The following is a 26,842-nucleotide window of genomic DNA, read 5'->3' as shown; positions in this document are numbered from 1 at the left end:
TCTACACCCTGAAGTTGCATGTATCCAGACTCCCTTTACCCCCTTCCTCTCCTGCTCACTGTTCTGGCTCTCACTGGGTCAGCTTGGTTAGAAGTTATCAACAGTTACATGAGATGGTACAGCAGGCAGGTCTGTCCATCTTGGCTACACACACCATGTTGCCATTTTGTTGTACGATGATGGGTGACATATGACCATATAAAGTTAGCTGCTGCAGGCAAATTACAACTCCTCACCACTTCAATAATCCCGCTGACACTAGACACACTCGGGCGACGCAAACCCAGAATCATTCTCTCATGCCAACTCCCAAAAAAACCCACACATGCTCCTTTGCATTTCCCTTTATTCGCTCTGCCTCAAAAGCCGGCAGTGCTCTATATGGGGATAATGGCCGCTGTTCCCTCCTGCAGCCTGCTGTGAAGTGTGTGTAAAACGGCTCACTCTTTCAGCAGAATGGCCTTACAAAACAAAGTTTCTTTAATATGTGACGGTATTTTGACCCTTGTTCACACTTGGTTGTCTGTCGTTTGCAAGTTAACATCTACTTGTTGGGCACTGTTCCTTCGAGCACATGATCTGTTCCATTGCTCACTCTGCACCAGCTGGATTGCGAGATTATCTCCGCAGACGGAGGAGAAATGCGTGCTTGCACTGCTTACTATCCAAGGGGTGGTACTTGTCATAAAAATCCAAGATGTACTCTTCAGCCTTGAATCCAAACTTCTGGTACAGGAGCATGGCAGAGTTACTGGCAGAGACGTGCAGGGTCACATCCTTGCCCATGCAGGTCTGCAAAAGAGAGCACTGGTAAGTGGGACACACGCCGTAACTGGGACATGTGGGTAACAGAGATACGCATGCGGCTAACCGGGACACATATGGTAACTGGGACATGTGGATGGGACACATGGGTAACAAGAGACACACACACACACGGGTAATCAGGCACACGTGATAATAGACACACACTCGGTAACCGGGACACGGGTAACAGAGATACACACACATGGGTAACTGGGACACATAGAGGTAATAGAGAGACACACACCGGGGCACACGAGGATGTGCACAAGGGTAGCGGGAGATGCACGCAGCAGGACTACAGGAACACTCGGATATATGCAGTGCAGGCTCACACAACTGACCATTGATAGGTAAAGCGATGACGGAGGACTTTTGTAGACATACTGCTGTTTCAACCATGTGTCACACAGCTCACAGACATAACACATTCTATCTTGTCCTCATATCCCTAACAATTGGGGCAGGATTTCAGAGGAGTCCCTCTCAGGAACGGCAAGCACACAAGAGCAGGGACTCCAAAATACAACTGGCTGCAAGGGAAGTTATGCTGTAACCAAGTAGACAGAGATGGAGGAACTCAGCAGGTCAGGCAATGTCAGTGGAGACAATGGACAGGCAGTGCTTTGAGTCGGGACCCTTCATCAAACTGTCTGAATTCAATATTCATACCGTTGGGTTGTAAGCTACCCAAGCGTAATATGAAGGTAGACAAAAATGCTGGAGAAACTCAGCGGGTGAGGCCACATCTGTGGAGCGAAGGAATAGGTGAAGTTTCAGGTCGAGACCCTTGTCTACCTTCGATTTTTCCAGCATCTGCAGTTCTTTCTTAAACAAACAGAATATGAGGTGCTGTTCCTTCAGTTTGCACGCCCCCCCCCCCATCTCCCTCTCTCTTCCAGCTTTCTCCCCCTCCCCCCCCCCTTCTCTATGACTCTCAAGAAGGGTTCTCACCTGAAATATCACCAGTCCATTCCCTCCACAGATGCTGCCTGACCTGCTGAGTTCCTTCAGCATTTGATTTGCTCAAAATTTCTGCATCTGCAGTTTCTTGTGTCTCCAAGTTAGCAGCAGAGTCTACTCAACGATGTGATGCCTAGATATCGCAGTCAGGGGTGCAAGCCGATAAATTCTCTGTGAAATGAGACTCCGACTAATAGATAAATATGACCAATTCTTAAGGAGTTGGTCTCCTTTCATCGACTTTTTGGAAACATGTGATGCAGCGGTACCGTAAAGATTGCTGATTTCAGTTCATGACGCGGATAGATCTACATCTCCGAATACAGATTTGAAAAATTCTCTTTTAAGGGGCCTTCTCTTCTATTTCTACTTTCCACTTTCTCTCTTTCTTTTTTATTTTTTATATACACACTTCACGTTTCTCTACTCTCTACCATCTATTTTTCTACTTTTTCCTCTTTCTATTGTTTTCTTTTTCTTGTCTTGGTTATTTCCTTCTCATAACATAAAACTAGAGGTTGTACATAGAATGGATTACGGTATTACATAGTTGGCATCTAAAATTAGGTTCCACTGTACTGTTTTGTGCTGTATTAACTTCTAATAAAATAAACAAAACATTAAAAAAAAAAATAAAAAATAAAAAAAATTCTCTGTGATCGATTAGTCCACATGCGAGTTATTCTAATTGAATTTACTTTGTTAAGAAATATTATATAGAAGTTAAATTTATATTTTAAACCTTTCTGACAGTGACAGATGTTGGGCTTGAGGGTGGGGGAGACCCAACACGAACCACGATCCCTCTCAGATAGCCAGCAGCAACCTACCTGAATGAGGTGATAAATCATGAAGGTTGCAATCCCAGCTCTCCTCCACTCCGGGTGCACCAGCAGGAAGGAGATGTAAGCCTGGTTGTATTTCACGTCAGGAACCATGAAGCCAAAGCCAATAATAACCTTCTTGTAGAGAACAACGACACTGAAGTCGGGGTACTGCAGGCACTCGGACAGGTCAATGCCTGTGGGGGGGGTTACCAAAGATCATGATAGTCGGGCAGAGCAAGGACACGCGAGACATCAGAACGTTTTAGACAAAAGTCGGTGAACTTAAATGTGTTATATAAATACTCAAGTTATGAAAAATCATCAACTCGTCAAAACATTGTCTATTTCTTTCCTGATGCTGCTACCTGATCTGCTGATTTGGACAGATTTCGGGATAGGAAAGGTTTAGAGGGCTATGCTAGGAAAACGGGACTAGCCCAAAATGCCAAATTGGTTGGCAAGAACAAGGTGGGCCAAAGGGCCTGTTTCCATGCCCTGCGGCTCAATGATTCTATGAGTGCTTCTATTATAACCTTTTTATTCCATATTTCCAGCACCCCGAAGACTTTCCTTCTGGATCATTATTACGATAACAATTAAAGCTGCCGCACCTCTTGGCAAAATAGCTCTGTCCCCGACAATTATAAATGTAGAAACAAGGCAAAGGGTACCAACCCAAAATACCACCTATCCGTGTTCTCCAGAGATGCTGCCTGACCCTATGAGTTACTCCAGCAATTTGTGTCTTTTCCTGAAAATTATCTGTGCTCATCAGAAGAATATGGAAAAATAGCTCTCTCCCTGACAATTATAATCTGTGCTCTTCAGAATGGCTGCACCCCCCCCCCCCATAGATGCTCCATATATGGACTAACCTCCTCCTCCTCCATCCACTTTCTCTGATTCACGCCTTAATGCTTTCAAATGTACAAAACATCACCAAACATTTGTGTTAAATACATGGAGAGCATCCAGAGACCTGTAGACTGGAGGATTCCAGAGATTTAAGCAGAGCTATTTCTCACCAAGACACTCCTAAACATCTGACATGATATGAAACCATGCCCCAAGTTCTATGACATCCTGCTGGGGGGAAAATGCCTCTTCAATCACCCACCTTGCCAGGCCTCTGGGATATTTATTGCTCTTCATCGAACACAGTCCCATTCTACCCAATCCCTGCTCACAGTCCCTCTTCCCAGGAATCAGTTCAGTAAACGGGTGTCTCAACGTTGTCAAGGCAAATCTGGTTTGAAGGCTAAAAAGAATACACAGTAATCCAACTAACCTCACCGAACCCCGTGCCAGACTTTCTTATTCTTAGTCATATAAATATACAGCATGGAAACAGGCCCTTCAGCCCAACATGTCCATGCCAACCAAGATGCCCCATCATCGTTAGTCCCACCTTCCCGCGTTTGGCCTGTACCCTTCTACACCTTTCCTATCCATGTACCTGTCTAAATGTATTTTAAATGTTGTTATAGTACCTGCCTCAACCACCTCCTCTAGCAGCTTGTTCCATATACCCAACACCCTCTGCGTGAAAAAAAGTTGCCTCTCAAATTTCTATTAAATCTCTCACGTTAAACCGAGAGATTAAATCTCTCACGTTAAACTGGTTCTTGATTCCTCGACCCTGGGTAAATGACACTGCATTCATGCTCTGGTGCTCCTACTGTCTTGTAATAAGAGGCCAACATATAATTTGCTTCCTCTCTGCTGAAACCCAAGAATGTAAGAAACATAAACAGAGGCAGGCAGGCTTCATCCCCAGCATTAACCCTGCATCCCTCCATTCCAAAAGAAAGGGGGACGTAAATAACAGGCAGACGTGAGGGAAGGTGTCGGTCAACGTCTTGTAGAGCAGGCTAGGACTTTATTCCTTGGCACGCAGAAGAATGAGGGGTGATCTTATAGAGGTGTATAAAATCATGAGGGTGAATCTGCAGGGTAATCCGAGGTCAGAATGGAACTGATACACCCGAACCTGGGTAAATGGCAAAGAAAGCTTCACCACAGTCTTCAACAATTAACATCAACTGTCAATTCAGCTGAGATTTACAAAAACATATAACACATGGACACGTCCTCAATGCATGTGTCACCTATGGATAAAGTGTTACGCAAATTTTTACATCCTCTAAGTGGCTGTGACCTTGCAAAGATTACTCCTCAATCTTTTACCCTGGGAAGGGGGATAAAAAAAGAGAGCATAGGTTTAAGGTGAGAGGGGAAAGATGCAAAACATTTTCACGGCGTCTCGGTACATTTGACAATAAAGTGCTATTTAAAATTAAAATACCTGGCCAGAAGAACTCGTGGCACATGGAGTTAATTGTGGGGATAAAACCAGGGCAGACATAGCAGTAATCAATGGGAGCTTCAGCCTCTGCCTCCCAGTCAGGCTCGCTGCGATGTGGGTAGGCCCGGATTTCAGCCAGGAGTTTGAGTTTAGGAGGTGTGCAGTCAAAGTCACGCCTAATGCCGCAAAATAAGAGAACTCCGTTTAGAAAAGAATGGTCCTGCAAAGGTTTCAGCTGGCCGAGCTGAGAAGGTCTACATAATACGATAAAGGTGTAAACACAAAGGTACACAAAAATGCTGGAGAAACTCAGCGGGTGCAGCAGCATCTATGGAGCGAAGGAAATAGGTGACGTTTCGGGCATAGATGCTGCTGCACCCGCTGAGTTTCTCCAGCATTTTTGTGTACCTTCGATTTTCCAGCATCTGCAGTTCCTTCTTGAACAACAAGGTGTAAACACAGCTGGGTATGAACGACAAAACCAGCAATAGACACGCATGCACTAATCTGATATAGAATAGAATAGAATAGAATATGTTTATTGTCATTGCACAAAACTGAGCAACGAAATTCCATTTGCTTCTCCTCCGTTAAAATGATGGAAGAATGAAAGCATTCAATTTAAGAGAAATAAATAAATTTAGTTTTAACATCAGTCCATTCCTTCATAGATTGACTGAATGAGAAATATAGCATGGAAACAGACCCTTCGGTCCACCAAGTCCACGGCGGCCATCGATCACTCGTTCCCACTAGTTCTATGTTATCCCACTCTCTCATTGACTCTCTACACACTAGGGGCCAATTCCCACACGTCTTTGGAATGTGGGAGGGAACCAGAGCACTCGGAGGAAACCCACGCGGTCACAGGGAGAATGTGCAAACTTCACAGACGGCATCCTAGGTGTTGATTGAACCCGGGTAAGTGGTAAAGAGAGCCTCACTACAATCTTCAAAAACTTCTCTAGAAAATGCTAACCTCATCAACTAGCAGTTCAGTTTAGGTTTACAGAAACACAACACGTGGATACCATTCCATCCTCTGGACAAAATGCTGTGCACATTTTTCCATCCATGATCCAAGATAGCGCCTAGCTTGATGACTCCGGGTGCTAGTCACAGAAGTGGATCTGCAATCCTCCTGTCATTAGTGATTGATTTATTTTATTAATCACGCTTCACCATCATTCCACTCTTTGAAATCTCTACTCCAAAAGCAACATTTCTTATTTTAACTATGCTCTTCACTGGATGGCTCGATAATAATCATGCATTGTCTTTCCGCTAACTGGTTAGCATGCGACAACCGCTGTACCTCGTAAAACATGAGATTAAACTCAACACTAGCGGGCTGCAACCTTGCAAACATCACTCCTCGACTTGACCAATAATTATATATCAACGACTCCTGGTTACTGACGTTTGCCAGAGGAAACCATGTTCCTTTTCACATTCTATCAAAATGCCTCCTTTTTTTGAAAACCTTTATTCGGTCAGAATGGAACTTCACTGTTCCAAGGAGAACAGCTGTAGATTTTCCATGTATCTTAAGTCCCTATCCCTCATAGTAGCTGAGAAAGTGGGAAACTGTCCTCCATCCCATGTGGGATCTTTACAGCCAAAGCCCTAGTTTATATTTCTCAATAAAATAAATCAATCACTAAAGACAGGAGTTCATACGTAATACGAGCAGAATTAGGCCATTCAGCCCATTAATCCATCATTCAATCATGGCTGATCTATCGTTCCCTCTGAATACCATTCCTTATAACCCCTGACACCCTTACTAATCACTCTTTTAGATTATAGGGTCAGAGGTGCAGCAGTGGCAGAGTTGCTGACTTACAGTGCTTGCAGCACCTGCTCTTCTCCGAGATCTTCGGTTTCCTCCCACACTCCAGTAAATTGGCTTGGTATAAATGTAAGATTGTCCCTAGAGTGTGTGTAGTATTTTGTTAATGTGCAGGGTTGCTGGTTGGCGCGGACTCGGTAGGCCGAAGGGCCTGATTCCCTGCTGTATCTCTAAATTAAAGTAAGGTTAGAGGAACACTTACCTGATGTATGGTTTGAGCACGCGTGACGTATAGGGGCTGATGATGCTCTGGTTCATTAGGTCTCCCGATCCAGTCAACCGGTGCAGAAACGTTATCCTTTGCTCCTGATATCCTTTCATGTGAGATAACGAAATCTGCAAAGAGGCAACAGTCAGCAACACAATAAAACAGTAACCCCCGCACACAAATACACACCCATTAATTCACCCCACTCCAGGCTTTATCATCTCGACTTTCTCCCCCACAACACTCACTTGTATGGACCTATCACTTGGTTTCCTGACCAACCTTTATGTTGTTCATTCCCCTACTCTGGGCATTCACTATCTATTCCTCGAGACACCTCTACAAAATCACCTTTCAGCTTTCTGTGCTCCAAGGAATAAAGTTCTAGAAAAAAAGACACAAACTGCTGGAGATCAGCAGATCAGGCAGCAACGCTACAGAACATAGATAGGTGATATTTTGGGTCGGGACCCTTCTTCAGACACACTGATATTACTTATCAGTTATATCATTGCCAGGCTTTGTCCTGCCCCCATCTCACTCTTCCAGTTTTCTCTCCCTACTACACAAGTCTGAAGAAGGGTCTCGACCCCAAATACTCTGACAGTGGGATCCCACCACTAGTCACATCTTCTCATCTCCACCCCTTTCAACTTTCCGCAGACCATTCCCTCTGCAACTCCCTGGTTCACTCATCCCTTCCCACCAAAATCATCCCCTCCCCAGGTACCTTCTCCTGCAACCGCAGGAGATGCAATACCTGTCCCCTATACCTCCTCCCTTGACTCCGTCCAGAAACCCCAACTGTCCTTTCAGGTTAGGCAGAGGTCCACATACACCTCCTCCAACCTCATCTACTGTATCCGCTGTTCCAGGTGTGGACTCCTATATAACGGCCACAACAAGCGCAGACAATCATCATGAAACAAATTGAAAGGACAATTCACAACTCTTCTATGTTTCCTAATTTCTATGTTTCTATCCCTATCTCACACCTTTTGTGCTTTCATCTCTGGGCTCTGTCCATCCACCTGCCTATCAAATACCCTCCCTCTCCCCTCAAAAGGCAGGCTTTGTCTTGCCCCTCCCCCTTCCAACTTTCTTTCACCTTCCATCCACAAGGGCTCTGCTTCAAAATGTAGCCTATCCACGTTCTCCAGCGCTGCTGCCTGAGTTGCTGAGTAACCCCAGCACCTTGAGCATTATTTAGATAGATGTGGGGTTTGTGATTATGCTCACCTGGTAGCGGTCCAAGATGCGTAATTCCTGACTGGTGGTGCGGAAGGCGCCGATGCCCACTGGTGAGCCTATGTGGTTTCCCTCCTTTGCTCGGTACACCTCACCGACCAGTGACACTGCAGCTTCCACGGCCTGATCCAGATCGAAGAGGGGCAGCCCCCGTTCCCGCTTGGACTGCCTCACCAGCAGCTTGCGGCGCAGCCTCTTGGCCTCGACGCTCAGGGCCAGGGCATGGGGACAGGATTCGAGCCGCCGCAGCAGCAACTTCTCCTCGTACAGGCTGAGGGCCGTGTACTTGGGAACGGTTGTATGCTCCTCCCTCTCCGCTGGCCCCTTCTTCCGCTCGCGAGCCCTGCCCTGCGACATCTCCATGCCCTCCTCCGGCTCCTCTACGTCACCCTCCACCTTCTCCACTCTCTCTTCTTCCTCCTCCTCAGCCTCTCGCTTGATCTGCTCGGGTGCCTTCACTTTCTTCCTGCCAACTATGGGGGCGCCAGTGGGCGCGTTGGCAGGGGGCACGTACTCTATCCCGGGGTCAATGACGCTGTCCGGATCACCCTCCTCATCATCTGAAGCAAGTAGAGAAAATATACTGGTTTACATAGTAAACCTTTGCATCGCATCCAATCTTGCTTTACAACACTTAAAGACAATCACTTTTGGACACGGTGCTTCACCCCCAACGGAAATATTGCCCCGTCTTCCTGGGAATCCTTTACTCTTAGAATCATCGAATCATGCAGCACAAAACCAGGCTCTTCACCCAACTCCCCTGTGCTGACCAAGATGCCCCAGTAAGCTAGTCCCATTTGGCCCATATCCATATAAACCTTTCATATCCAAATATGAAATGTCCAAATGTTCCCCTTTGTTCTCGGCAGCGTGTCCGGCACTCTCCGCTGGCCCGTCCTCGACTGCCTTTATGGTATTTGTCTCAAATACTCCCTCAGGCAGCTCAATCCATACTCCCACCACCCTATCAAATGCTGTGAGAGTAGCCGCCTCAACTACTTCCTCTGGCAGCTCGTTCCATATACCCATCACACCGTGTGAAAAAGTTGCCCATTGGGTTCCTATTAAATGCTGTTATAGTCATTGCCACAACTACCCCCTCTGGCAGCTCATTCCATACACCCAAAAAAGTGGAAACAAATGCAAGGCCAAGTAAACAGTTCACTTGGAAGAGAGCGTCTCCTGCCACAGAGTGTGGTGTCACACGGTGGTGTCAGCAGGTTACTAACATGCGAGTTACCATCACCCAGCAAGTCCTTACCGTGGAAGAGTGCCTGAGGCGGCATGGCGTCGGGAATGAGGTCTGCTTCTGATAGAAGGCTGGGAGTGGCTGAGTGAGAGAGCGGCGTTCCGGGTGCAGAGAAGTCCAATGGGGGGGAGGGGGAAGGGCTGGTGAGGGGAGTGCGGTCCGAGGAGCTGAGGGAAGAGAAGTCGATCACCTCGCCTTTCTCCAGCACCAGCTCAGCCCTGCGCCCGCGACCACTCAGCTTGACCGGGGTGGACGAGGTGCTGCGGTCCGCGAAGCCGGCCGCCTCCTTCTGAGCGCGTCGGATGTCCTTGGCCTCCTGTGTGCGCGAGCGCTTCTCCTTCAGCTCCATGGCCGACTCCACAGGGTTGCGGCTCGCCCGCTTACGAAGCCCTTCCACCGTGATGATGGGATCCAATGGTGGCCTGACAGCTGCAGAGTGAAGCAACAGAGTATGTCAGCTCCTACAACACCTCACTGAAGGGTAGCCTCCCCTACCGCTGGAGTGCTTTTGTGTACTACACACCGGCAGTGCACAAGTGGAGAAGCATAGAACAGAACAGTACAGGTACAGGCCGTTCGGCAGAGCAGACTTAATCAGCCGAATGGCATAATTCTGCTCCTATGTCTTGTGGTTTAGTTTAGTTTAGAGATACAGTGCGGAAACAGGCCCTTCGGCTAACCAGCGATCCCCGTACACTAGCACCGTCCTACACCTACTGGGGACCATTTCCAATTTTACAGAAGCCAATTAGCCTACAAACATGAACATATTTGGAGTGTGAGAGGAAACAGGAGCTCCCAGAGAAATCCCACACAGGTCGCGGGAAGAACGTACTGTACAAACTCCGTACAGTCAGCACTGTAGTCAGGATTGACGTCCTTTCTAATCAAGAACCTATCAATCTCTGCTTTTAAAATACCCAATGATGTCGCCTCCACAGCCATCTGTGGCAATGAATTCTGCAGATACACCACTCTCTAGCTAAAGAAATTCCGCCTTATCTGAGGCTGTGCCCTATGGTCCTAGACGCTCCCACTAGTGGAAGCATCCTTTCTACATCCACTCTGATATCCACAATCCTTTCATTGTTCAAAATTCCCCGTTAAATACAACAATCACCTGCTGAAAGGATAATAGCGAAAGAATCATAAGGTCATTGAAGCTATTCCTAAAGTAATGAATTAGAAAGTCTTAAAGCTAGGGTGGAGATCAAGGTCTGGATTATGCTCGATCCATATCAGACCAACTCCTCACCCTGCCAGTGCGTTCCAGGCACCCACCACCCTCGGTGTGAAAAACATGCCTCGCACATCTTCTTTAAACTTTGGCCCTCTCAGCTATGCCAAGGCTTTGACATTTCCATCCTGGGAAAAAGGTTCTGACTTTCTACCCTATCTATGCCTCTCATAATTTTATATACTTCTATCAGGTCTCCCTGCAACCTCCAGCAGTCCAGCTTTTTCACTTCCCGTATTAAAAAAATCCGTGGAGTAAATACAAGGACAACCTCTCTAAATCAGCCAACAGTCTGGAACGGGGAAAGTGGCTGAGTACATGGGTGGCGGGAAGTCTAATGCAGTGCACAAACTGGACATTTGAGGAATAAGGTAAGAAAAGTGGAATAGTGTAGTGTGACAAGAGACATTTACTAAATGATCCCATACAAGGACAGACAAGATGCCGATAGAAATACTTATATAAATGTACTTAATACTTAATTCAACTAAGTACAAGGAACTGCTAAATCAACGAAAGGATATTGCTGGGCAAGCTAAAGGGATAATAGTAAATAGAATCATAAGGTAATTGAAGGTAACGCTAATTAATTAAATTAATTAAATGGTCTTGAGGCATCTGGGGTGGAGATGAAGGTTTGGATTGTGTTCAGCCCGCCCTATCCCTCACAACACGCTATTCATTGTTGCCTAAAGCCCTTTTCACTGTCAACACTATCATTTAAAAACTCTCCAAAAAAAATTAAATATTTAAAAATAGAAATTACCCGGAACTTGAAAACATATCTAAATTATACCCATGTAAAATAAAGGCAAACAGGATCTACCTAACTTTTTCCTCGAGGTTAGTGATCTTGTGTTTAAAGGAGATGTAGATTTTGTAGCTTTAATTTTAGATTTAGTTTAGAGATATAGCGTGGAAACAGGCTTTTTGGCCCACCGAGTCCACGTCAACCATGAACTTATGACCAGCAATCCCTGTACACTAACATTATCCTACACACTAGGGACATTTTCACAATTTTACCAAAGCCAATTAATCTACAAATCTGTATCACCTTGGAATGTGGGAAGAAACCGGAGCACCCGGAGAAAACTCACGCAGTCACAGGGAGAACATACAAACTCTGTACAGACAGCACCCGTAGACAGGATCAAACCCGGGTCTTTGGCGCTGTAAAGCAGCAACTCTACCGCTGCGCCACTCTGCCACCCCTGGTGTAGGTCAAATTTTGAGATGTGTGGGTCAACATTTTTTTTTAAGCAGTGTGGTGGGTGCTGCCGATGGTGGTGATGGAAGAAGATACTATTGTGGTTTTATGAAGCAGGGAGGCGGTACAGGAGCCTCAGGTCACGTACCAGCAGGATGAGGAAAAGCTTCTATAACAACACAATCACACTGCTGAACTCGGAGTCCCGACGATAGATTTCTCTGGTCCCTCCGTCCCCCTTTGTTTAATCATTCTGTATTTCCTGATTATTCTGTATCTTCTCTCTTTCTATTTTTTTCTTGTTTTTTTTTTCTCTTTATGTACAACTACTACGGACTGACGCAAAACTGCATTTCGTTGTACTGATACTTGTATTTGTGCGATTACATTAAAGTTGAATTGAATTGAATTGAACTTATAGGCACATGGATATGCAGGGAATAGAAGGATACAGAACATGTGCATGCAGAGGAGATTCATTTATCTTGGCAAACATTGTGGGTCACTGGGCCCATTCCTGTTCTGTTCTATGTCAGAGTAGTTTGTTAGGCTCTAAGTTACAAGTTAATAATTTTGTAATACACCTCTGATTGCCTTGCAGGGCTGAACTTTCTTTTATCTTCGACCAAAAATTGAGTTTTAAAGACAATTAAAGAATACTCAAATGATTTGCAATGTACTTCCACAGTGTGATGGGAGGGAAACCTGTAACAGCTGTATTTATGGAGACACAGGGGACAGACATTTTGTGTAAACTCCCCTTTCATAAATAGTATGCATGCACAGCCCAAATTAGGGTTCATGAGATCCCACTGTGGAACTTTGTAATGTACAATGAAGAAGTATTTCATAACATATCAAAATCGAGGTTCTCTCCAACGGTTCAGAAGCTTAGCAATCATAAATATTTATGATGTGAACTATTTTTTAATAACCAGATAGTTCATCAAACTATTACAATACATTGTTATTGATTTTGATTGAAAGATTTTAAGGGCAGCACAGTGACGCAGCCTTACAGTTGCTGCCTTACAGCGCCAGAGACACTGGCATGATTCTTCATGGTGCTGTCTATACGGAGTTTGTACGTTCTCCCTGTGACCACATGGGTTTTCTGCGGGTGCTCCAAATATGTGCGGGTTTGTAGGTTAATTTTTTCTGTAAATTGTTCCTAGTATGTAGGATAGAGCTAGTGTACGGATGATAATTGGTTGGCCCGGATTCCGTGGGCCAAAGGGCATGTTTCCTTGCTGTATCTCTAAACGAAACTAATACAGAATGGAAACAGGCCCGTCGGCCCTAGTGCATGGCAACCATCAATCACACTTTTTCATTCCCCCCAATGCGCAAGGGAGAATTTTACAGAGGCCAATTCACCTACAAACCTGCACGTCTGTGGGAGGAAACCCACATGGTCACAGGGAGAGGACGTAACTAGGAAAATGGACCAGGGAGAGCCAGTGGATGTGGTGTACCTGGACTTTCAGAAAGCATTTAATCAGGTCCTACATAGGAGATTAGTGCGAAAAATTAGGGCACATGGTAGGTGAGGTACTGACATGGATAGAAAATTGGTTGGCAGGCAAGAAACAAAGAGTAGGAATTAAGGTCCCTTTCAGAATGGCAGGCAGTGACTAGTGGGGTACCGCATGGCTCAGTGCTGGGACCACAGCTATTTACAATATACATCAATATACAAACTCAGCAAGTCAGAGAGCACCTCTGGAGAACACGAAGATGTTGGGACCCTTTGTTAGACAGTCTGAAGAAGGGTCTTGACCCGAGACGTCACCTGTCCACATTCTCCAGAGATGCTGCTTAACCCGCTGAGTTACTCCAGCACTTTGTGTCCTTTATTGAAATGCTGGAGATACATTCTGGTTTGCCAACAACATCGTGCCTATACAAGAGTCGAGCCCACCTCTGGCCTTCAGTGAGGTGCTTGACGGCCTCTCCCCTTCTGGCCTCAGGATAGGAGGCTTGTTGTGCACCAGCTTCCACCAGCCTGGTTCACCAAACTGCTGAGCACCCGAGCGGAAATACACAGGGCTGCCCACGGAGAGGCAGCCAGCCACAGTACTCCACCAGGTTGACGTCTTCTTCCTGAAAGGCAGAGAGTGCGTGAGGAAAGGGAAAAAATACAATTTGGCATGTCCCCAGCAACCCTCACCAACTTCTTTATCGGGATACATCACAGCAAGGTTTGGCAACAGTTCCATCCAAGACCACAAGAAATTGCAGAGTTGTGGATGTAGCGCAGACCATCACACAGACTAACCTCCCTTCTATTGACTCCATCTACACTTCACGCTGGCTCGGCAAGGCCACCTGCATAATCGAGGACCAGTCTCACCCCAGACATTCCCATTTCTCCCCTCTCCCATCAGGCAAGAGGTATGGAAGTGTGAAAACGCACACCTCCAGATTCAGAGACAGTTTCTTCCCAGGTGTTATCAGGCAACTGAACCATCCTATCACCAACTAGCTACCATCTACCTCACTGGAGACCCTCGGACTATCTTTTATCAGACTTTATCTTGCACTAAATATTATTCCCTTTATCCAGTATCTATACTGTGGCTGGCTTGATTGTGATCATGTATAGTCTTTTCACTGACAAAACAAAAAAGCTTTTCACTGTACCTCGGTACGCATGAGAAAAATAAACTAATTGGTGTAGTCGACAGGGTCCGAATTGTAACGGGATTCGAACTAATATAGGGGGAAATAAAAGGAAATGATAAAATAGTCTTAACTGAAAAGGGGACGGGAGGGCAACCGAGAGAAGGGAGAGCTCTGGGCAACCTTGTTTACTGGCCAGATACCTATTAGGGTTGAGGCAAGATGCGGGAAAGATAAATTTATTCACGCTGGGCGTGGAGGATAAATTGAAGCAGGTGCCATAAAGTGCAATATAGAAATTGAAAAATGACTTTGAGGTTTGTAGACGGAGTAAAACCGGTGCGTGCAAACTGTGTATAGAATATTATAAGACATTGTCCGTGGAAATCTAACTTTTGTTTTACAGACTTGAGAGAAGAATATGGGAGGCAGCAGTAGTCGATCAGAGAAATCTGATCCTACTAATAGAGGGAGGCCTGAGGAAAAGAAACAGGTGGTCCAGGAAAGATGTAGATAAGAAAGAACACTGCAAAGGTGATAAAAAAAACACCAAGAGATACCGGGAAAAGGTAGAAGATCCCATTGTTCAACTGGGATCGCCAGCAAAAGTGGAAATAAAAAAGTACAGATGGCCAATGTCTGGTAAATCTTTATGATAATCTCGCTGATCAATTGAATGGTAATTGACAAGACAAGAAGTGTTATAAGTTATATCTGCCCTACTGATGTGTAAAAAATAAATGGGTTGGCGAGATGGGAGCACAATTAATATTTGCCATGGAAGTGTTGTTAGTAATAGTTGGAGTGGTAAAGTGTAACTTTAAAATTGATGGAAATAATAGGGAGATGGATAGATATTTATAAAAGACACTAGGCCCAAGAGGAGAAGAACGCTGTTAAGCAGAAAGAGGGGAATGAGGGAAATGCCTATTATATGAAAGCAATTGGCTGCAATATATTCCCGTATAAATTACTGGAAGAAGAAACGATGGCTGTAATCAAGGTAGGTGACTGCCATTTAGCTTCTGGTCGATTTCGGAGCCACTATGTCATCTGTGCCCCACTCTGTGGACATCGTATATATCCTGCTGCAGATGCTGAAATGGGGTTGAGAGGGAAATATAGATCAGTCATGATTGAATGATAGAGGTGGAGTAGTCGATGGGCAGAATGGCTTAATTTTGCTCCTATAACTTATTAAGTTACGAACTTATGGACTTTACTTAATGGTGCTTTCCATTCACCAACCCTGTCTGTGCAGCCGGGTCACACTTTGTGTCTTTCCATAACAACATCTTCTGATGCCGTAACTACACCCAAACATCCCTCCCTTTATCCCTGCGTAAGGAAAGGCCAGCTTTTATTGAGGATCATTTACTAGGAAAAATACCACAAAGAAATTGGCAGTGCATGGCGTCAATATCCTCTCATCCCTCTCATTTTTGTTGTTTTAATCACTGTATGCTAAAACATAGCACCACTCTCACAGTCTCTCAGTCAAAGGATTGAACTCTAGTTTCAGTGAGGTTTTGGAAAGGCAGTTATCAGGGCACAGCTTATCTCATGTCTTGCTCCTTTGTTCCATCTCCTTAATTATTATACATGTCCAGTTCATTCCGTTCAGTCCGTTTTTTTTAATTTATTGAACTTTCTTTTGTTTATTGTGATATCTATGAGTACTGTGTGTACAGACCTGTTGTGCTGCTGTAAGTAAGAATTTCATTGTTCTGTTTTCGGTACAAATGACAATTAAACACCCTGGCCCTTTGACTCTTGTTCCCATCTGTACTTTGCTCTGCCATTCTATTTATCATAAGACATAAGAGCAGAATTAGGCCATTCGGCCCATCGAGTCTAACCTGGCATTTGATCATGGTTGATCTATTTTTCCCTCTCAACCTCAGCCTCACAGTACCAGAGACCCAGGTTCGATCCTGACCTCAGGTGCTGCCTGTGAGGAGTTTGCACATTCTCCCTGTGACCGTGTGGATTTCTTCCAGATGATTCAGTTTCTTTCCATACCTCAAAGACATGTGGGTTTGTAGCTCTATTGGCCTCTCTAAATTACTGCTGTGTAGGAAGTGGATAAGAAAGTGGGATGATATAGAAACAGTATGAACGGACGATCGACTGTCGGTATGGATACGGTGGGCCAAAGGGCCTGCTTCCATGCTTGATCTCAAAATTATAACTAAATTCAAACTAAGGGTGCCTTAAAAGCTATCCTTTGCATTAGGTAGTGAAATGCAGCACCATCTTTCCGTGCAATTAGAAATTAAAAATCTCATGGCCTTATTTATAATAGCATTGGCAATTGGTTGTTTTGTCAAGATGTTTTCAGATTTACTTACGATCCACCTCCACAACTGTGCTGTTCGACTATTGGTGAGTTGGAAAAGCTTTGTTTGCATAGATACAATATTGCTTCAAACCAATGAAAACATTAAAGAGATTTGAAACACCATGCTGTTCCTGTTCCAGCACAACTCAATTCTCATAACAAAAGACACAAAGCGCTGGAGTAACTCAGCAGGGCCGGCACCATCTCTGGAGAATGTGGATAGGTGACGTTTCTGGCCGGGACACATCATTTCACCCGAAACCCCACCTATCCATTTTCTCGTAGAGCCACTGCCACTGCCACAGAGCACCAGAGATCCAGGTTCAATCCTGCCCTCAGGTACTGTCTGCGTGGAATTTGCACATTCTCCCTGCGACCACATGGGTTTTCTCCGGGTGCTGTGGTTTCCTCCCATGTCCTAAAGACGTGCTGATTTGCAGGCTAATCGGCCCTCTGTGATTTGCCCCAAGTGTGTAGGGAGTGGATGAGGAAATTGGAATAACATAGAACTAGTGTGAACGTGGTCAGCGTGGACTCAGTGGGTCATAGGGCCTGTTTCCAGGCTGTATCTATAAACTAAACTCAAAAAGATGGTGCCTGACCCACTGCGTGATTAGTTCATAAGACTAAGGAGCAGAATGAAGCTATTCAGCCCACAGTGTCTGCTACGCCATTCAATCTTGGTTGATCTATCTTTCCTCCCAACCCCATTCCCCTGGCATCTTCCTGTAACCTTTGACACCGTTACTAATCAAAGATTTACTCCAACACTTTGTGTCTTTTTTTGTAAACCAGAATCTGCAATTCCTTGTGTCTCAATTCTCATAACATCACCAAATGTACAATGTTTTCAGGCAACAAGCCTTCTATGGGCTGAGGGGTAGGTACTTTACCTATTTCCCAGTAAGAATGCCCAGTGTTTGTCAATAAAAGCACAAATATCCTCCTTCCAACGGAAGTAGCCTTGGCGACCAGTCCCTTCCAATGATAAATTATACATGGCCAACATCACAACCTAAACAAAAGGAGTAAAGACTCAAATCAAATACGGCTACAACACATGGGGGTCCGTGTAAAACAAGAATTATACTTACATACCACCTGTTATGAACTCAAGATGAACTCAAAAGTCCTTTACAACCAAACACAGAATCATAAGTGATTGGAGCAGTATTAGGCCATTCAGCCCATCAAGTCTGGAGTGCTGGAGAATAGTACAACACAGATAGGGCAGAGGCATATATAGGGTAGACAGTCAGAACCCAGGGTAGAAATGTCAATGACTAGAGAACATAGCTTTAAGGTGAGAGGGGGAGAAGTTTAAAGGAGATGTGCGGGCAAGTTTTTACAGAGAGTGTGGTGGGGGCCTGGAACTTGCTGTCAGGGGTGGTGATAGAAGCAGATACAATAGTGGTGTATCGCGTAAATCTTCTCTGCACTCTTTCTAGCTTAATTACGTCTTTCGTTGAGCAGGGTGACCAAAATTGAGCACAATACTCCAATGTAGCCTTACCAACACCTTGTACAACTGTCACATAACATCTCAAGGTAGACACAAAATGCTGGAGTAACTCAGCGGGTTACTCCAACATTTTGTGTCTACCTTCGATTTAAACCAGCATCTGCAGTTCTTTCTTACACATAACATCTCAACTTGTATACTCCGTACCCTGACTGATGAAGGCCAATGTACGAAAAGCCTTCTTTATCACTCTATAACGCCACTGATCAGTGGGAGGAGCCATCTTGGGGAATGGCTGCTAGCCAACAGCCGTCCGTTTTAATTCGCTTTTTTAAAAAAAAGTTTTTAGTGAGTCCTGTTTAGTGATGTTTGGAGATATGGACTTTTTAATGTGGGGGGTAGGGGTCAATTTTACTTCTAGGTCCCTACCTGCTCGGTGAGGCAGCTTTTTCTCCAGGCTGCCCGTCGACCCGTCCTCGTGGCCTACCAGCGGGCTTGGAGCGCCGTTTCCTGGCGGGGACCGCCCAGCACCTCGGCCTCGGTGACGCTATCGTGGAGCGGAGCGGGCGATGCCTTGCCTGGGTCGCTGCGCTGGATCGACGCACTGGAGCTGTGAGCTGTGACCGCCGTGTTCAACACCTCCGGGCTGCGGGTCTGCGGAGCAGAGCGGGCGACGCCGATTTCAACATCGGGAGCCTGGGAGCTCCAAACCGGCGCGGCCTTGTCGGCTTTGGAAGCTGCGGTCTCCAGCTAGAAAGCGGCCGTTCCAGGTGGCCCAGCCGCTGAGAGGACTCTCCCGGCGCCGGGGCAACACCACCCGGTGAGAACGGCCAGGAACATCGGGCCTCCGTAGAGGCAATTGCGGTGGCCTCAATAGGCCTGACTTTGGGGTGAACTTGGGGTTGGGGACTGGACATTGTGCCTTCCCCCACAGTGGTATCCATTGTTGGGGGGATGATTTTTTGTCTGTATGGTAATCCTGTTAGTCTTTGTCCAAGATGGCTGCCGTGAAGGGAGAGTGGACGCTGGCGCGCTTTAGCTGCCGTTGCTCTCTCTTCACATTGTGTTTTTGATTTTTTGTTTTTGGACTGAATTCTGTTTTTAATTTGTGTTTCTGTGATGTCTTTATTATTTATTTTATTCTGATTATATGTTTATATTCCTGTTAATCTATGTAAGGTGTCCTTGAGATGTCTGAAAGGCGCCCAATAAATAAAATTTATTATTATTATTATTACTTTCAGGAACAGTGTATTCCTGGATTCCTCTGCTCTACCACATTCCCCACTCCTCTTATGAAAATACAGTTACACCACATACATAGGTTCCCCTCAATGAACTCTGATTGTTTTATCCTCAAAGAACTTTTCCAAATTTGTCTGATGTGATTTTCCTTTCATTAAACCACGTTAACGGTTTGATTAGATTAAATGACCTGCTGTTTCTTCCTTGATTTCAAACAACAAATGTGAAGCGAAGTGGCCTAAAGGGCCTGGCCCACTGCGGGGACCTAAATTGCAAGTTTAGAAGAGTTTAGGAGTTTAAAAAAGTGGCATGGTCTTGTATCGCCAAAATAGAACACCTCCTACGACCTCCTTCGACTATGTCGAGAACCTCCTTCGACTATGTAGAAGACATCCTTCGATCTCATTCAACTACGTTGAAGACTAGCTTCGACTAGCTTCGGGAAAATTGGTCACCGAATAGGGGAGTGAAGACGACCACCTTCAACTACCTTTGACTATACTAACACTATCTACGTCTACCTTTGATTACCTTCGATTACCTTCGACACCTTCGATTGTCTTTGATTTCCTACGAATAACATGGCGACCTACTACGACCTACTTTGCCTAAACTTACGAGTAAAAAAAATATCGATTTTTTTCCATGCCGCCCAATTTTTACTCATTCACAATTTTCAGCATGCTAAGAAATAAATACTCCTCGACCAAACTGAGGCCTCGAGTATGCGGGAACGTCTCTCGAGCATGAAGGAGAGTTCAATAGACCTCCTAGGATCACGTGCCGACCATGCTGCGAGTTTGAGTCCAGCGCAAACTCTTCTAAACTCGCAAATTAGGGACAGGCCCTTTAGGTTTCTTGTTTTTACATCACCTTCCCTGTTTGAGCATCATACATAAGATAGAACATTGCAGATAAAGAAAAAAATAGAGAAATGAGACCAAACATGCAAAAAATCTGGAGATTTCATTCAGGAGATGAAACCAACCCACGTAGGGACTTTGTGCACACACTTACCTGCTGCCACGTGAGTTTAAGTCTCTCGTAGTGCTCCTTCTGATCTTCGGCGCAGTCCGAACAAGTAAATCGGAAGAAGTTATCACCTCGCACATAACTGGGGTGCTCTCCCCTCAACTGAGCTGGAAAGAAAAGAGGGCGGGTTGCCAAAACATAAGCAAGGATGTGACTATCAATAAGCTAAGTGGAAAAAAACAACCACTTTGACACAGTAATAGAATATTCCAAGTCCAAAGAATGGGGACAGATGCTCCTGAAGGGCTGCGGGCAAACCTCCATACCCCGGCAGCAAGCCTAGCTCTCCAGCCGCAGAACTGGGAACTCTACCTGGAGTGGAAGCCATCTGAGATGCATCTCCTGCTCACCCCCTCCTACCCAGTAACCGGAGTGGAAGGAGTTGGTGACAATGATGGATGCTGGACAAAGGGCCAGTAAGAAGAACTGGGGTCTTACTTTCCACACCCTCAAGGTCGGTTACAGGAGGCGCCCCCGTGGATGAAGAGTGAAGCTGGCCGGGCGGGAAGAGGGACGACGGTTTGCGGGCAACCAGATGGAGGCGACAGCTGCAATGGGCCTTTATGGCTATCTGCAGCTGGGACTTTGAAAATTGTGCCAAAACCTGGCATATGGATTCAGTAGGCTGTTTCTGTGCATTCTGTACTTAATCAGTTAATTTACTTATGTATGGCAATAATCTCACTGAACTCTATGCAAAAAATATATTTCACTGTACTTGTTATACGGGACAATAAAGAACCATTGAATGAAAAAGTACAGGGCACATCCTAGCTAGCTCAAGAAGGTCAGTCTGAAAGACAGCAATACTGTTTTGCTGTCTTTCAGACTTTATTTTTCACATTTATTTTTAACCCACACTACTCTGGCAACTAATCTGTTAGTTACATTGGTAACCAATGGTGACAATGGCACTGCACTGACCTATCAGAGTTTGCAAACTCAAGGCATGGAGTTGTCAAGAAATCAGATGGCATAATGTTTATTTCAGTATTATGCCACTGATATACAGAGGGAAAACAGTAAGAGCTAATGTCTAATTTTAGTATATGTGCTGCCGAAGCGAGCACATGTCTACTTGGTTTACATCACATTGGACATTCAGTCAGGCATTTCAAACAATGTGGCAACCTTCACAAGGTGATACATCCCTTCCAGTTATCTTTTTTTAAATCACTGTACAATTTATGGGTCATATAATCTCACTTTCACAAGAACAAAGAATATTGTGGCGAAAGGACTAGATATTGACTGATTGAAAGATACAGCACGGAAACAGGCTCTTCGGCCCACAAGTCCACGCCAACCATCGATCACTCGTTCATACTAGCTCTATGTTCTCCCACTTTCTCATCCACTCCCCACACACTTGGTGCAATTTAGCAGCCAATAATTGATGGTACATGTGACACTAATAAAGAATAGCAGACTGCAATGGAAATTCGTACCTTGCACTAACAAAATACATAATTTTTACAGGCAAAGAGACAAAGTGCTCGAGTAACTCAGCGGGTCAGGCAGCATCTTTGGAGAACATTTAATCATTAAGGGATCCGGATCGGGTCCCTTCTTCAGACTGACTCCCCTACTCTGGAGTCTTTTCCCCAGAGTAGGAAAATCGAGAACCATAGACAATAGGTGCAGAAGTAGGCCATTCGGTCCTTCGAGCCAGCACCGCCATTCAATGTGATCATGGCTGATCATCCCCAATCAGTACTCCGTTCCTGCCTTCTCCCCATATCCCCTGACTCCGTTATTTTTAAGAGCCCTATCTAGCTTTCTCTTGAAAGCTGCCAGAGAACCTGCCTCCACTGCCCTCTGAGGCAGAGAATGCCACAGACTCACCAGGTTTAAGGTGAGGTGGGCAAGATTGATTGGAACCTGAGGGGCAACTTTTTGACACAAAGGTGATGGGTATATGGAATGAGTTGTCGGAGGAGGCAATTTGAGGCAGATACAATGCAACATTTAAGAAACATTTAGACAGGTACATGGATAGGAAAGGTTTAGAGGACATTGGCTAAACGTTGACAGGTGGGACTAGTGTAGATGGGGCATGTTGGTCGGTGTGGTCAAGTTGGGCCTAAGGGCCTGCTTAAATGCAGCATGATTCTTTGACTAGCCATGACGATTAAACCCCGTATTTTACAGCCATTCAGCAACAACACACATACTTGCTGGTATCCACTTCAGGCATTTGTCACAATAATAGGATAACTCTTCCACCCAGGACACATCCCCTTCATCGCCAAGTTCGCTGTTCAAAGAATCGCCACTCTGATCGTGGGAAAGGTCCACTGAGGCCTGGTCCTCAGATTCCACGATCAACAACGTTTCCCCTTCAATCTCTCCTTCCTCCAAGCCTTCAGAGGCAGCCATTCTTGTGCATTCATCCATTTGGCGAGTCGTTAAACATTTAGTCTCCCCATTATCTTCCATCTTACAAAATGTTTGGCACAGGTAGATTCATCCAACAGCTAGGGAGCAGCTTTATACATCTGTATTAATTTGTTAAATTATTTTTATTATGTCGGGGAAAATATTCTTCATCAATTAAACATCGAAAGTCATCAATCCACGTTAGAAAAATGAACTGGTTACTGATTTCCGGTTTGTTGAGAACTGCCAGAAACCAAGGTACTTTGTTTAAGTCGATCTGCTTCCAGCTTCTTTGTCAGAATAATCTGTTCTTCCAGGATCCGAATATTCTCCTTTTTGCGTTCTTGTCGATCAAGATCTCTGTAAACCCCTTCTCGCAGTCTCTACAGAAGACAAAAAATGATTTAGGCTTATGGCAACATTCAGGAGAGCAATGTAAAAGGTTAAGAAACAAGGAACAGCAGATGGTGGTTTGCAAAGAAAGACACAAAGTACTGGAGTAACTCAGCAGGTCAGGCAACATCAAGGACAGGTGATGTTTCATGTCGTGACTATTTTTCAGCCTGCACAAGGGTCCCAAGTCGAGACGTCACCTAATGTAAAAGGTTGCATTGATTACTTAAGACAAAGCTTGAGGTGAGAACATCCCAGATTCTCAAACAACTCATGGTTTAAAGTCAAAGTCCTGAGAAGGTATTATTCACTTCAACTTTCTTAAACTGGCTGATTATGTTTTGTCTACGGTTTTTCTGTTAGTAAATGATTCTCTGACATTAAATACAAAACAGAGACCAGAAGAAGATGCAAGGAACAGCAAATGCAGACTGATCAGTACATGAGTGAAACACAAAGTGCTGGAGGAACTCAGCGGGTCAACAACATCTCTGGAGGGAATGGACAGACGATGTTTTGGGTCAGCATCCTTCTTCAGACTGATGGGAGTCAATAAACATGTGTCTCCAATCACACAAACTGCTGCACCTGAAGAAGGGTCCCAACCCGAAGCGTCGCCTGTTCATTCCCTCCACAGATACTGCCTGACCTACTGAGTTCCTCCAGCACTTTGTGTTTTGCTTAAGATTCCAGCAGTTGCAGTTCCCCCAACTCACATTATGCAGAACAGACTCACAACCCTCAACATGTGAAATGTGAAAACCAATTTTCTCAAATTAAGTTTAGCTTTTCCAATTCAAATAAATTGGCTTCCAACTAATCACTAAAACTACAACATGAATCAGTACAATATGTCAAAGAGTAAAGGTCAAATCTTTTTAGGTGAGAGTGGCAGAACTTTAAAGGAGATGTGTGGGGCAAGGTTTTTTTTTACACAGAGGGTGGTGGGTGTCTGGAACACCCTACCTGGGGTGATGGTGGAGACAGATATGATAGGTGTTCAAGAGGCATTTAGATCGGAACATAGATATACTGGTGTTAAATGGAATATGGATCAGCAGATTAATTTATCTTGGCATCAGGCTAAAGGGTCCCAACCCAAAAATTCACCTAGCCATATTCTCCAGAGATGCTGCCTGACCCACTGAGTTACTCCAGCACTTTGTGTCTATCTTTACGATAAACCAGTATCTGCAGAACCTTTTTATTATATTTTGGCATTGTGATATTGAGGCTGAAGGGCCGGCTCCTGTGCTGTACTGTTCCATGTAGCAGAGGAGGTAAATGACAAGTCCTCATTATCAAATTCCACACGATTTATTTTTTGTTGCAGGGGGAGGGATTGCAATAAAACATGCAGCAAACACTTAACATGAGAAGGCGCCGCTGAGAGAATAGAACGGCTGGGCTTGTATACTCTGGAATTTAGGATGAGAGGAGATCTTATTGAAACATATAAGATTACAAAGGGGACACGTTAGAGGCAGGAAACATATTCCCGATGTTGGGGGAGTCCAGAACCAGGGGCCATAATTTAAGGATAGGTGGTAAACCATTTAGAATGGAGATGAGGAAACACTTTTTCACACAGAGAGTTGTGAGTCTGTGGAATTCTCTGCCTCAGCGGGCAGTGCAGGCAAGTTCTCTGGATGCTTTCAAGAGAGAGCTAGATAGAGCTCTTAAAGATAGCAGAGTCAGGGGATATGAGGAGAAGGCAGGAACTGGGTACTGATTGGGGATGATCAGCCATGATCACATTGAATGGCAGTGCTGGCTCGAAGGGCCGAATGGCCTACTCCTGCGCCTATTGTCTATTAATATCAGGCTGCAGCCTCAAGGGTGCCCCATGCGACCTTGGGCACGCGCACTCAGAGACCAACCGTAACGATGCAACAGGGCGCCCACGTGACAGGGGCAAAGTCTACAGCACCCCCACGTGACAGGGGCAAAGGCTACAGCGCCCACACGTGACAGGGGCAAAGGCTACTGCACCCCCACGTGACCGAGGCAAAGGCTACAGCAAAGATCTTATAGCAAAGGCTATATAAGATCTTTGGGCTACAGGGCCCCCACGTGACAGGGGCCACGGGCTCCGGGGCCTCGCGCTCTGTGGCCCCACGTGATCCGGGAACTGCTCCCCCCCCCCCCCCGGCGCCTGGTCACGTGCCCTAACCGTCTCCTCCTCTGCATCTTCCCGCCCTCAGCCCGGGGCCACGGGCCTCGCTCCCCGTTGGCTCCAGTCCCGCCCGGCCGACACACCACCCACCTCCCTCTCCAGCTTCTGCTGGAGGTGCACCCCGGCCACCGTCCCCGCTGTCAATATGGCGGAAACCCCGAGCGCCACCTTGGACGCCGCCGACATCCTGCGGCCTGGGGAGGAGGAGGAGGAGGAGGAGGGTGAAGACCCGGCCCGTCACCATGGCGACCGAGGCCCGCGCAGCCGAGCGCCGAGAACCCGATGCCAGGCGCGAGTAGCCGAGCGAGGAGCACAGGCGCAGCCAAGCGAGAGGGCGTGTAACTGGGCGTGGTTATAGCGGCCCGCGGCCGGGAGAATAGAGTTATTTATTAACAAGAAGTTACAATGCAACAAGGAGATGGTGGACAGCAATGCAGTGGTTCAATCAACATGTAGTTAGGTGTTTCTCCAGCATTTCTGTGTACCCCATAGATGCTGCTGCACCCGCTGAGTTTCTCCAGCATTTTTGTGTAGCATGTCCTCGTTCCTCAGGGAACGGGGATTCTCCTCCGCCACCATAGATGAGGCTCGCACCAGGGTCTCATCCATACCCCGCAACACTGCTCTCCCCATCCTCCCACTCGCACCAAGGGCAGAGTCCCCCTAGTCCTCACCTTTCACCCCACCAGCCGGCAAATACAACAAATAATCCTCCGCCATTTCCGCCACCTCCAACGTGACCCCACCACTCGCCACATCTTCCCATCTCCCCCTATGTCTGCCTTCCGCAAAGACCGCTCCCTCCGCAACTCCCTTGTCAATTCTTCCCTTCCCTGCCGTACCACCCCTCCCCGGGCACTTTCCATTGCAACCGCAAGAAATGCAACACCTGTCCCTTCACCTCCCCCCTTGACTCCATTCAAGGACCCAAGCAGTCGTTCCAGGTGCGACAAAGGTTCACCTGTATCTCCTCCAACCTCATCTACTGCATCCGCTGCTCTAGATGTCAGCTGATTTACATCGGGGAGACTAAGCGGGGGTTGGGCGATCGTTTCGCCGAACACCTCCACTCAGTCCGCAATAACCTACCTGAACTCCCGGTGGCTCAGCACTTCAACTCCCCCTCCCATTCCCAATCTGACCTCTCTGTCCTGGGTCTCCTCCATTGCCAGAGTGAGCAACACCGGAAATTGGAGGAACAGCACCTCATATTCCGCCTGGGTTGCTTGCGTCCAGATGGGCATGTACGTTGAACTCTCCCAGTTTTGCTAGCCCTTGCTGTCTCC

At 45.9% G+C, this 26,842-nt stretch overlaps 2 protein-coding genes across 2 annotated transcripts; both read right to left on the bottom strand.

Moving 5' to 3' along the window:
* Positions 1-329: 329 nt before the first annotated feature.
* Positions 330-23,190, bottom strand: kat14 (lysine acetyltransferase 14). Its single transcript, XM_055639409.1, has 10 exons — positions 22,783-23,190; positions 20,594-20,715; positions 17,763-17,884; positions 13,828-14,009; positions 9,472-9,888; positions 8,199-8,767; positions 6,954-7,087; positions 4,900-5,075; positions 2,598-2,788; positions 330-792 (listed from the first exon to the last, which is right to left on the bottom strand). The coding sequence occupies exons 1-10, from the start codon at positions 23,045-23,047 to the stop codon at positions 619-621; spliced, it is 2,352 nt and encodes a 783-aa protein (XP_055495384.1). The 5' UTR covers positions 23,048-23,190; the 3' UTR covers positions 330-618.
* LOC129699530 (protein PET117 homolog, mitochondrial) lies at positions 23,112-26,170 on the bottom strand. The gene is made up of 2 exons (XM_055639410.1): positions 25,647-26,170; positions 23,112-23,370 (listed from the first exon to the last, which is right to left on the bottom strand). Exons 1-2 carry the CDS (start codon positions 25,740-25,742, stop codon positions 23,206-23,208), a joined length of 261 nt encoding a protein of 86 aa, XP_055495385.1. The 5' UTR covers positions 25,743-26,170; the 3' UTR covers positions 23,112-23,205.
* Between the last annotated feature and the right edge of the window lie 672 nt (positions 26,171-26,842).

Source organism: Leucoraja erinacea, chromosome 8, assembly GCF_028641065.1.
Source record: "Leucoraja erinacea ecotype New England chromosome 8, Leri_hhj_1, whole genome shotgun sequence".
Classification (NCBI taxonomy): domain Eukaryota; kingdom Metazoa; phylum Chordata; class Chondrichthyes; order Rajiformes; family Rajidae; genus Leucoraja; species Leucoraja erinaceus.
Note: the sequence above shows the minus strand (reverse complement) of the source record. Positions and strands in the feature narration are given on the sequence as shown.